Source organism: Cololabis saira, chromosome 17, assembly GCF_033807715.1.
Source record: "Cololabis saira isolate AMF1-May2022 chromosome 17, fColSai1.1, whole genome shotgun sequence".
Lineage (NCBI taxonomy): Eukaryota > Metazoa > Chordata > Actinopteri > Beloniformes > Belonidae > Cololabis > Cololabis saira.
The window spans coordinates 24356242-24369268 of NC_084603.1; the positions used below are offsets into that span (position 1 = coordinate 24356242).

Genomic DNA, 13027 nt, shown 5'->3' on the forward strand with positions numbered 1-13027 from the left:
TACACACAAACACACGAATACACACATCCCTGCACTGTTTAATCTGATTATCTTTGATTGAGAACAGGGGCAAAGCAACCTTTTTAGACCTCAGTCCCACGTCAGTGACAGAGAAGGTCTGAAACACAATTAGCAAGCTGTTACTGAGCTCTGCTTTGCAGCCACATCTGACCACAGGCAGCCAAATAGACTTAATGGGTGGGAACTAACCAATGGGAACTAACACAACTGCATCTGTGGTTAATGGGGAAATGCAACACTATTAGACAGCTGTTCACCATATCTTTTCAAATGTACTTGGATGAAACACAAGTGTTGAATTAAATGAATCAAAGCAAGCGCAAGAGGATTGGATACACACTGTTTGATGTCAAAACTTTCAGATTCTGGGCTGTAAGACAAAGCAGGACATCTGCAGAGGAAGTCCAGACCTTGACAAGATATGACACCATGCAGATAAACTCAGAAGACCATAAGAAAAAGTCATTAATCTGGACTTTGTGAAGCCGTATCCTGCTCAAGGCCTCAAGGACAATTAACACTGTTACAACTATTGTCAAATAGCACACCACAAGAAATGGAAAATCTGCTGCATTGCCTGGATGCTTAACCAATCAAAAAGAAATTTGGAGCACTGAGCAAAGGGTTATGGATGACACAGCTAAAGATATAATATGATCAGGCTCATACTTCACAGCTTTAGAATGTTATCTGCCGTTCATAAGATAATAGCTGGGTGGCGTAATGTGTAAGCAGACCGCTCATCAGGAGGATGATCTGGGTATATGATCTGCCCTCATGAAACACTTATGATTCCACTAAATCCCGGCTGCAGGGAGGCTACAGTTGTTAAAGTACATGGTAATCAACCTGGGGGTACACACACTCTTTGATAGCAATTGGTCAGACAGAAGATGGAAAAGAGCCTTTGCTCAGTACTGTGTGTGGATGCACTCTGGTGAAGTGAATAGGAACCTCAAAAATCATTAAACCAGCATGAACCATCATTCATACTCAAGATATTTTTATTGACGGTTCTTCCACGGGTTTCAGAACATCCATTAAAATAGGCATTATTATTATTACTATTAGTATTAGTAGTAGTATTAGTAGTATCCTTATAGTAATTATTTGCGGAAGGTTATTTATTGCAGTTTTATGATGTTTATCATTGAAGGCAAGGCAAGGCAAGTTTATTTGTATAGCACAATTCAACACAAGGTAACTCAAAGTGCTTTACATCAACATTAAAAGCAGCAAGACACAATAAAACAGTAAATAACAAATACAATGAAATAAAATGATTAACAAAAGAGGTAAAATAATAAAAAGCACAAGTTGAAAGGTGATTATTATCATTTGAGTATGATAGCCAGTGTTTATCTCAAGTGAAACTTGTCAGAATTTTTTTTCTTGTAATGCAATGGGTCTCATTCAATGCAATAGGGATACTGTAGTAGATTATGGATGGAAATAGAATACTCTATTTTCAGTATTTGTGGAAGTCTAGTACAGCATTTTAATTGATTGAAAGTTGTAAAATTAAGTAGTTGAATTGAACACATTCAGCTTTTGATTTAAAAAAATGAACTTTTCAAAATTTTACAATCGTTTCATTGTTAGTAACGAAAGTTTGAAGGGTTCCGCAGATGTTTTGTTTAAAGCGTCTGAGATTCATCTCAGACACAGTGCAGCAGCGCCCCCTGCCGGTCAGTTGGTTTAGTGCATCGTGGGCGGAGTGCCGTATGTCCGTGTGCGGCTTCCGTAGGAGAATCTTCACGTCTCCTTCTCCTCCCAGTGGCAGCATGGATCCTCTCACTAACTTTATTTCGTTGCTTTAGTGTCGGCTTTTCTCTTGTATATTGATAATATCGAGGTTCATTTCCCCCCCTTATCTCCCCCGGTCACCATGTTTACCACCACCGGTTCCCGGGGCCTGTGTAAGTCTGTCTTGGTTAACACCTAGCCTAGCGACATGCTAACGTGGCTGTCATTCATTTACTCCAAACTGTATCTGTCACTTACATCTGGGTTTTGTTCATTAACAACACACGTCATTCTTCTCCTGGTAGCCCGACTATTCAGTTAAGCTCTCGTTGTTCAAATCATACCATCTGACAGTCTATTTCGCCGCTTTAAGACGGAAATAAATGATTTCTGTGTCACTGAAAACGCAAAAAGCAGCTCATGCGGAAGGTGACTGTGTCACCTCCAAGTCGTGAACTTTTGTATATTTGTGTGTGTTCTGCACAGACAAGGCTCCGCTGTCCAAAAGCCTTTTGTTGGTTGTGAATGGGCTGACGGTGCTGCTGACCCTGCTGCCACAGTACCAGGACATGTTCGTGTACAACCTGCAGGCTGTCGTGCAGCAGCACCAGGTGAGTCTGCAGGACCTCTGTCTGCCATCACACCTGAGTCAGAGGCCTGCTTAGTGGGAAACACCCAGTGGGATTATATGGATGCCATCGGCCTCATTTTTTCTGTATTTTTTCTTCAACAGCCATCTAAAGTTTATCACTAAATCTGCCTATTACCACCTGAAAAACATTGCTAGAATTAAGGGGATTCTGTCTAAACAAGACATGGAAAAACTTATTCATGCATTCATTTTCAGTAGGTTGGATTATTGCAATGGCATCTTTACAGGCCTGAACAAGAAATCAATCAGGCAGCTGCAGCTGATCCAGAACGCTGCTGCCAGAGTCCTTACAAACACCAGGAAACTGGACCACATTACACCGGTCATGAAATCACTACACTGGCTTCCAGTGAGTCCAAGGATAGAGTTTAAAATCTTACTGCTGGTCTACGAAGACCTGAATGGTCTTGGACCAAAATTGATCTGTTAGTTCCTATGAAGCTCCCAGACCCCTGAGTTTCATCTGCATCTGGTTTGTTGTGGTTCCAGAACCAGAACCAAGCAAGGTGAGGCAGCGTTCAGTTATTCTGCTCCTCACCGGTGGAACAAACTTCCTGTAGACCTGAGGTCTGCTCCAACTGTCAGCTCCTTTAAATCAGGCCCAAAAACATTACTGTTTACTGAAACTTACTCTTAAATTGAATACTTACCTGCTGGACTCTACTGCCCTTATTTTTAACAGCTTGTGCTTTTTATTATTTTACTTCTTTTCTTATCATCTTATCCATAATTTTATCCAATCTTATTTGTTATTTACTGTCTAATTATGTCTTGCTGCTTTTAATGTCAATGTAAAGCACTTTGAATTACCTTGTGTTGAATTGTGCTATATAAATAAACTTGCCTTGTATTTGTAGTTTTACTACATCCATAGAAACTTGTTTGTGATTCAAAAGAGCAAGGCACATTTATTTATAAAGCACATTTCACATGATGAACATGGACTCAATGTGCTCCAATACATAAACAAAAAAACAAAATTACAGGTTTACAATAACAGAAACAGACAAAACTATGTCAAGAGAAAAACAACAATAACAACCATAATTCCATTTTAACAAAAGTGCGATCACCCAGCCAACCATGTAGAGTTTACTCAAACGCCTGTGCAAAAAGGTAAGTTTTTAGTCTGCTTTTGAAAGAGGGCACTGTTGGAGCAGACCTTAGTTCCTGCGGCAAGGAATTACAGAGAGTGTAGTAGTGACTGAAAGCACCACGAGCAGATCTAGTGTGAATTCTAGGTATGATGAGAAGACTCTTATTTGATGATCTAAGGGATCTGTCCGGTATGTATTCAGTGAGAATGTCAACCATGTAGGAGGGAGCTAAGCCATTCATAGATTTAAAGACAATAAGAAGTACTTTAAAATCTACTCGTTGTTTAACAGGGAGCCAGTGAATAGAGGATAAAACAGGAGTGATGTGTTCATACCTCTTGGTTTTTGTTAGAATTCTGGCCGCAGCATTTTGAATAAGCTGGAGTTTATGTAACACTTGCTTTGTTAGTCCTGCAAAAAGTGCATTGCAATAATCGAATCTACTGGAGATAAAGGTATGCACCAACTTTTCAGAGTCTGATTGTGACAGAAAGCATCTTACTTTAGATATATTTCTAAGATGATAGAAGACAGTCCTGGAGACATTAGCTATGTGTTTCTGGAAGTTAAGATCAGCATCCTCTTGATCATCATCATCATCATCAAATCAAGACTTGGTTGAAAACACCAGGATTCACATCAGCTAAACTCCACAGAGACAAGACATCCCTGAACTTTCACCTATTTAGTTGGTTGACTAAGTTGGTGTTTTCAGTTTGATCTTTGCAATCAATGACGATAGTGGAAAAATCAGTACACTGTCCTGTGAACTATACATTTGAAACAGCAAAGCCTACTCCCTACCACGGAGACAGTGAACAAGGTCAAGGTTTACTTTATTAATCTCCCACGGGAGAAATTGGTCTTGGAGTAGTTATTTTAATTATTGCTAAGATGTAAATTATTCTGGTAAGAGGCAATATAGTTTAATATTATGTACTGGGAGAGCATCCTTAGATATCATTGGTTTCCCAGAGGTTTCTTCTAACTCGTTTTAAACGTTCTTCAGGACCACTTTTTTCTCCGTCATACTTTTCTGGCATACTCCCAATAAGACACTGGCAAAACATCCATCCATCCACCTCACCCCCACTGTGTTTTATTGTGGTGAGGTGAATGATCGTCAAACTATTATTTAAAAAAAGATCCAAGATGCATCTTTGTGGAATGAAGTTCAGTAATATAAGTTTGTTTCTTGTTCTTCCCTAGCTCCATAGACAATATTCATTGAACATAATTAATGCATACTTCTTTCCCTCAACCATGACCATGGTCTATCCTCCACTGATCTGAAGATAGAAAGTGTTGTATTCCCTTATACCTTTTAGGAAAGTATGGCATTCTCAAATTAAGGATGTGAGGATTTAAACAATTGTTTGAATGAAATTAGCTGTTTGAGATAATAAAAACTGGTCATTGCCTAGACTGGGGAACCTGGGGAAAAAAAACGTGTTTGAAGTAATAAGAACATTTTGAATTATGCTCCCTAACCCACCTTTCCACATTTGGGTCACATGATGACTTTTAAGCCACCTCCTTTTGCTGTAAAAAACCATAGTTGAATCCTTATAAACAACAACTCAGTGGAGGTTGATGTTTTTAAAAAGGGTTCTATATCAAAATGAAGTACTTTTGTCAGATAGCATTTTTAGGTGAAGTATTTTGTGTTATTTAGGGGGGGTGTTATTCCACAGTGCTGTAATGACACACATGTCCGTATAATCCCGGTTTTTCATTTGTTGTAGTTGTGGAGGTTGCTGTGTGGACGACTTGTCTGTCTAGATCTGAAGGACTCCTTCTGCAGCAGCCTGCTGATCTACAACTTTCGAATCTTTGAGAGGAGGTTTGGCTCCAGGAAGTTTGCTGTAAGTCTTTAAACTATGGCTTGGAGTTGGCCCTAGTGTGAGTCAATGAATTCAGTATTGAGTTGGTTAAAGGATAGTTCACTGATGTTATTAAATTGGGGGGGCGAACAGGACTTCCCACATTCACAGAAAATGGCACATCTTCCTTAAAAGAAATAAGTATTTTGGGATTTTTAAAGAGAAAATAGTTTGTATAGACTGTGCTGTAGCTGGACCACAGATAACTGTAATAATAAAGACAAAAAGTAAACACGCTGATATTCATAGCTGAACTAATGTACCTGGATTATTTCCTCTGCACTTTATGGCATTTACACCACACAAGAAAAACTATTCAGATCTCTTCATGATTGTATATATGATCATCATCTATCTGTATTTGAGATGGAACTTCACATTTTAAGGAACACAACATCAAACACTGTCATCTGTCAAAGTTTGTGTTTACTAAAAGTGGACCTGACTGATGTTTCACAAGCATTTTTTTTCTAATTGGTATACACGATACTCTTCCCACTTCTAGTCCTTCCTGTTGGGCACTTGGTGTCTCTCTGCGCTTATGGACTTCCTCTTGGTGTGTGCGTTCCAACATCTGTTTGATTATGAAGTAGAGGAACTGTCGGCAGGACTGTGAGTAGCATGCAGTTGTGTTACATCCCTGAAATTGAATAATTGTTTTATGGCCACTGAATGAGTCCAATTAAAATGTGATCATCGTTATCTTCTGTCAGGTTTATGATTGTTTTAAGCAATGTTCAAACTATGTGCCATTCAAGTGGAAAATATTTATTTTCCCCACCACATAATCCCGTGTAAGCTTTGGACCATAAACCCCCTCCTGCTTCAGAACTGCATACTGTATGTCACAGTTTGACGTGGAAAGTCTGTGACAGTCGCATTCGTGACTAAAAGAGGGCCATTAAAAATCCCTTCACACATCTAGTGAACTGATTATGTAATACAGATAGTTTGTGTCAAAAGTCCAACATAGTCATTCTCAAATGTCTGATGTAACAGTAGTACTCGAAGGTTTTTTGTCTAAACTATCTCTCTCTCTTTCCATTGTCTTCATCCACAGGCTTGCTCCTGTCTTCTCTCTGTTTGTGCCTTTCTACCTGTCAATCCCCAGGATGCCAGTCACCCAGATATTGGGCCACATCCCCATCACCAACAAGTCTCTGGTTTACATAGTAGGCCTGCAGGTGAGCTCATATTCTCTTATTATGCCACTGTGCTGTTTTGCTATCTCTCTTTTTGATCTTTATTTCATACATGTTTTCATCTCAGCTGACATTGTTTTTCTTACTTTTTGTGACGTAGCTGCTGACTTCCAGCCCGTTCATGTGGCTCCTTGCACTCAGTGGACTGGTGGGTTGCCTAAATCTAATTGTTTGCCTTGTATCTAGGATGCGTTCCAGTATTTAAAAGTGTGATAAATGGTTTGGGATACAGTGTTTATCATGGATCCGTAGTGTGAGCACACTCCCCATGCCAGGGTCAGAGTATCGGCAAGCTAAAATGATAACAAAGGCAGGTGCTGGTGCTATTATTACCATTATTTTAATATGTATTTTATAACATTAACCATACTAGCAGGGCACTAAATCTTATTCATGAGCAGAAAATGAATCTGTAAATATTGAGATAGTCAGGTGTTTTTTTCTTTTTTTAGTATACATGCATGTGGAAGAACCAGGGTCTCAATAAGTTACTTCCTCAGTCCTGCAGTAAATCTGGATTTCTTGACATGGTTTCAGTTACATGAAGCGAAGTTTCTGTTCAAATTTTATTCACACACATTATGTATTTTTATAATTTTGCTTTTCAGATCTCGGGGGTACTGTACCACTCCAATGTCCTCTGGTTACAGAAGATCCTCTTTGTTCCTGCCTGGGTGTCTTTTATTGGGCGGTATATTCTGGAGCCGCTCTTCTCAAGTGAGTCTAGCTGATAATACTCATCAACTCCAAATAGATATTTTGTCAGAAGGTGATTTTCATCAGATGAAGTCCCATTTGTGACTGCTGGGTAACAGTTCTGATTCAAGGGTTCAAAAACATAAAAGTCGAAATATGAAATCTTTTGAGAATTCAGTCTTGTAAAAATATAGCATATGAGGGCAGAGATATTATGAAGGAGGCAAATGGATATTAAATGCCAGTGCTGATTGACAGTAGGTAAAATGCGAATATGTATAGTTAATTATCAATAACGTTATAGTCAGTGTTCATAGAAAAATACTAATAAATATTTTTTTAAGTTTTGTCTACTTCATATGTTTTAGTTCTCCTAAAAAAACAAAACACCCTAAAACTAGAATATGAGTGAAAATAATGTTAAAACAATCAGCATATCTCAGCTGGTTAACCTCTTTATCCAGATTGATAACAGTTGGCAATTTTGTCCTCAAAAAATGGGCGTACTGATACTGAAAATGTAACTTCTGTAATAACAGGACTCTCTGTTTTGAACTTGGGAGTTTTATACTCCTTTTTTTTTTGCTATTTATATGCTATTTATTGCAAATGGAGGGCCAACACACCACAGGATCTGACAGTAAAAACATCTTGTCTATAAAACTACATTTTATAACCATACTCCAAACATAGTTGATTATTTGAAAAAGACCGAGGGAGGAAATAAATGGTGCAAGTTTTCTTTATGTTATGGAAATAAAAGAACACCAGTAAAAGAAGTGGATTAGCACAGGCAGGTAGCATAGTTATACTGTGTGGGGAAAACATCAGTCACATGTGTTTCTCCCTCTTGCTTCACCCCTTCGGGATTCTCTCCCTTTCTCATTGGCTGCAGCTTTAATAGTGAATCCCTGATGGCTCCTGATATTTTCTTGTGTAATATCTGTCAGCCATCTGGTGAGCATCTTTGATGAATCTTTAAGTTGTTCAGGATGTACTTCCAACCCCTGTCAGCAAGCTCTCTGCCTGGCAAACTGGGCCTAAAACCATCTTGCCTGAAAGCTTCTTTGAATGTCTAGGAAGTAAATCTATTCAGTCATGTCCCTGCCCTTAACCGAGGGGTCGCCACAAGGTGGCAAGGTGTTTCCCTTTACCTTCCTGGTACAACCCAGTAAACACGGGGAGAACAAGCAGACTTCCAACACCTGGGGCCTTTCCAATGAATGTCATCTTTGCTGTATATTCAAGTTTTAAAGACGCCAGTGATGTGAACAGCCTCTGCATTGGGTCCCTGATCACTGCAGGGACTTCCATTTGTCTCCTAAAACATTTTTTCTGTGTCGTTTTTGGAAAGGTTGTTAATAGTTAAAGTTCTGTCTTACAGGTTGCACAAAATATCTTTTTTAATCTTTAGCTCAGACGGTCTCCCTATTGCCAAGACAGTTAAGTGTATTGTACAACCGTGCACAAGATTTACTCTTGTTTGGCCTCTTGCCCGATCACTTTCTTGGTTTCTCTTCATTCATTATTTTCTTGGACCGTCTTGGTCACCTCTGCCATGACGTCTGCTGTTAATCTGTGAGCTTGTTTCATCATTGTTGACGTGAGACATCGAGACCTTGAAAACACTAAAAATAACCCAATATTTATTCAACCAGATATTTTTTACATGTTTGTTTATTCATCTATTTGTAAATAGCTGATCATCTATTATTGTTGTCCTGTACAGCCAATTTAGGTCTTTCAGCTGTAAAAGTTGTGTAAGTGTAAAGTGTGTGTCCAAATGACACCATATCAGAATTATGTAGTAAATTGACTGATCCGTTTAATCTCACCCAAAAACGTTGTTCAGTGTTACAATGTACATGTTATTGTATAAGTTACACAATGTTAGAACTTTTTTTTTAAAGGTTTTTGTGGCACTAGTGTCCTTTTATTGAGAAAGTAGGTAGACAGGAAACGGGTAGAGAAGGGGGGGGCATTGCAGTGTATATAGCGACAAGCCGGGACTGGAACCTGCTCTGCCCTCACGAGGACTATAGCCTCTACAAATGGCGCACCCGCTTAACCCACTGAGCTATCCAGGGCCCCAGAAGTGTCACTTTGTCTCGTTATTAACGTGTTGTATGTGATTGTAATTGTGAAGGTTCCCAGCCAAGCAGCGAGACGCCTGTGGGGATGGGGGCGACTCTGGACATCCAGAGGCAGCAGAGAATGGATCTGCTTGACCAGCAGTTGCTTTTGGCACAATACAATGAAGCCAGGAGGAATGTCCGACCTCAGCCACAGGTAGATGCATGTACATAGTTATTAACTACTGAGGTGCACAAATGTGTCCACATTAGGAATGGGCGATATTTTACCGTTCACGATATACCGTCAAAAAAATTCCCCACGGTAAGAATTTGTCATCTCGCGGTAAAAACGATAAATTCCCGTTGATTACGTTTTTGTGTAAAGCCTGATTTATGGTTCTGTGTTAAATTGATGCACAACGTACGGGGTAGGCTCTGCAAACAAACATGGCGGAAGGCGGATCTGAGAGCGAGGAGCTTGTTGTTAAAGAGGCTCCAGCTCCGTTATCTGGAACTGGTTTGGATTTAAAAAGAGTGACGAGGAGCAATCATCTATTATATGCAGTCTGAGTCTGCAAAAAAACAGTGAGTGCAAAGGATGGCAATACAAGTATTATTATATATTTTACATTATATATTATTATAAATAACATATTATATATAACAGCTGCTGCTGAGAGTGGTGTTATAATTGGTGTAGTTTAGTAGTATTTAATATTCTTTTAGAGCAGTGTTTTGGGGGCTCCAAAGACTGAATGTGGTGATATATTTATAGTTAAAAAGATGGAGGTGAATTGGTATTTTTTTTTTTTTAATCGTAATTTTTATCGTTATCGGGATAAATACCAGAAATTATCCCACCGCCCATCCCTAGTGCACTTGGTGTCAGAAGTGGACTGAGTTCAGTGGCTGCAGTTGTATTACTTGTACGGTCTTTACAAATATAGAAAGTGCTTGATTCTCTCTGTGTGTTTGTGCAGGCTGGGTTGTTACAGTGGACCAGGTTGTTCCCCTCGCTGCGGCACAGAGGCCAAAACCGACCCCCAGCGCAACCCCAGCCTCAGGCTCAGGCTCAGACGCAGCAGTCCACGCAGCCACCGCTGCTGGACAACTCTCATGTTGCAGAGGAGCAGGTGGAGGCTTGGCTTATGTGTACCTTTGCATGAATGGGCCTTTGTTCTTTGCAGTTATTAACTTGCAGTTTTCATTTATTTTATCGTCATAATCTTTAAAAGCAAACGCAACTTCTACCGCATTTTCTGTTCTTGTTATATCAGTTTGGGAATGACATCCTGGTGAAATGTGTTCATTTGTCTTCTGTGTTGAATTGATTTTTTTGTTCTTTTTTTTTGTCCCACAGGTTGCACGGTTGGTGGAAATGGGTTTTTCCAGAACTGATGCCCTTGAGGCCCTCAGAGCTTCAAATAACGATATTAATATGGCAACTAACTTCCTCCTCCAACACTGAAGGAAAGATCAGTGGTAGGAAAGAGCGATAAATATAGAGACAACCAAAGCAGAGGTGCTGAGGAGCAAAGTATTAACGGGGTGTGGTGGCGAATCAACGGGAGGCGATGGAGAATAAGAGGGAAGATGAATGAAATTTGTACAAATAATCTGAATGCGACGTCTGCGCTCCCCTGAAGCAGTGCTAACGCGACCTGAACTGAGGCCCATAGCAGGCTGGGTAATGGAGAAGTGTGAAGCACAAAGTGAAAGACATTTGCGTCATGGCTCTCTGATGGCTGCTGTCGTGTGAAGCAGGCGCAGTTGCTCGAGGCAGAGGAGTTGGAGCTCTAACTCCACGGGGTGCTATGTGAAAGATATTTTCTACAGATAGAGAAATGAAAGCAGTTTCAGCTTTCCAACTATAAAACCTTCAAAACACCTGTCTTCAGTTCAAAGGAGGAAACGTACAGTCTAGTATCGTATGCTGAATACAGTTTTATGTATCTTCATGTCATGTGGTGCCGCTTTCAAAATGTAAACATTATTCTGACTATCATTAGATACGCTATGGAGACATGAAATATCTGAAGTTTAAAAGCAAAAATAATACATCAAAGAACTGTACGTCATCTCTTTTACTCTCTTATATGTGCTGCTGGAAAAACACAACACCTTGCCATTAATTTTTGGTCATTTATTGTTTTCACTATTTTTTTATTTATTTTTTGTTGCCACATTTACCACAGGAGATGGTTCACAGACTGAAGAATCGATATAACTTTTGTCAGGATTTCATGCAAGTTGCAGAGCTTATCATTTCATGAATAACTGCCAGTCTGAAAAAAACTGTATTGATCCACTTTTCTTTGGAGCTGACTTTGGCCCATTAGAGCTACAGAAGCAGACTGTTGGAAAGGCTGGGATTCTCGGCAGGACATCGGTTAGATGGGTTATCTCAGGGTCGGTGAGGCAAATTCGTATTTCTTTTATTATAAAGTTGTACGTACAAACAAGAGTGCCCAAACACAGACGCAGAGTAGCCTTTCAGGCAGTTATGCCAAATTTTGTTTATATCATCCTTTTTCTTTCTCCTCCTGTCTCATTCATTAAAGTCTTAAAAAAGGCTAATGGTATTTATTATGCAATATCACAAGAGAAATCTGTGGATGCTATGCACTGCATAGTACGTAAATACTTTGTGTATATAAAACAGACATGCAAAAGAGGTAAAGTTGCAGCCACTGCATATTGATCTCAAAGGTTGATGATAGTTTTATATTTTGTGCACATCAATAATGATATATGTTCACTGCAACAAGTGTTTTGGGTGTATGTATTTTTCAGAGTAATACTATAATATATGGATGTAATGAGAGTTGTTGCATGGACAGTTTTCTGATAAATTGTCATTCATGATATTTGATCTATGGAATAAATCAACTTCCTGAATTAATTTTTGTGTTATGATTGTATTTAAATGTTATTATAGGGGAGTTTTCAGTCATAACCTTTGGTTTGAAATTAAACTGCTACAACTACCAATGTTGCAATGCTACTTTTCAACACACGGTGGCAGTATTTTACCAAGTTAATTCATTAACAATGCTGTGAGGAAGTACACTGGTTGCCTGTGATGTCTAATTTCAGCACTGAATTGTATAAAAGTAAAAAAAAGAAAAAAGAGAGGATAGAGGCAGACGTCCCTTGGTTCACCAGAAGCGCAGTTGGAAAGCTTAAATGTAATATATTTCAGAATACATCAATAGGCTTTATGGAAGCAATGTGCCATTTTTATAATCCTACTTAGTTGAATCAGCTGCCATAATTACAGCTGTTATGTTATAAAATGGTACGTGCATTGGATTTGTAAAATGTTTCTAAAACACTATTTGTTGAAGATAAAGGGTGGGAAGCCCACATATTCATGTAAACCCTCGTTCGGTCACTAGATGGAGACATTGAGTCGAGTTGAGTCATTTCCAGATACCGGTAATCCCCTGCCACGCCCATCATTCAGGCAGCACTGTTTCGCTTCAAGCCTGAATTATGGTTCCGCGTTATCGACGCAGAGCCTACGCCGTAAGGTACGCGGGGACGCGCACCGTACGGCGCGTACCTCTGCGTTGGTGTAACGCGGAACCATAAATCAGCCTTCAGGCTGGTTGACAGTCAGCGCAGAGGGATTTATGCACGCCTTTGAATCTAA

At 39.5% G+C, this 13027-nt stretch overlaps 1 protein-coding gene across 1 annotated transcript; it reads left to right on the forward strand.

Moving 5' to 3' along the window:
• Positions 1–1777: 1777 nt before the first annotated feature.
• ubac2 (UBA domain containing 2) lies at positions 1778–12274 on the forward strand. Its single transcript, XM_061745910.1, has 10 exons — positions 1778–1940; positions 2254–2378; positions 5262–5381; positions 5905–6011; positions 6460–6583; positions 6702–6749; positions 7210–7318; positions 9444–9586; positions 10353–10505; positions 10733–12274. The coding sequence occupies exons 1-10, from the start codon at positions 1910–1912 to the stop codon at positions 10838–10840; spliced, it is 1068 nt and encodes a 355-aa protein (XP_061601894.1). The 5' UTR covers positions 1778–1909; the 3' UTR covers positions 10841–12274.
• The last annotated feature ends 753 nt before the right edge of the window (positions 12275–13027 follow it).

Bases quoted from the DNA above. Each gene is read 5' to 3' on its own strand.
- ubac2 (XM_061745910.1), top strand. From the start codon at position 1,910: ATGTTTACCACCACCGGTTCCCGGGGCCTGT. The intron at 2,379-5,261 runs GTGAGTCTGCAG...CATTTGTTGTAG, and splicing joins CTGTCGTGCAGCAGCACCAG to TTGTGGAGGTTGCTGTGTGG. The intron at 6,012-6,459 runs GTGAGTAGCATG...CTTCATCCACAG, and splicing joins GAGGAACTGTCGGCAGGACT to GCTTGCTCCTGTCTTCTCTC.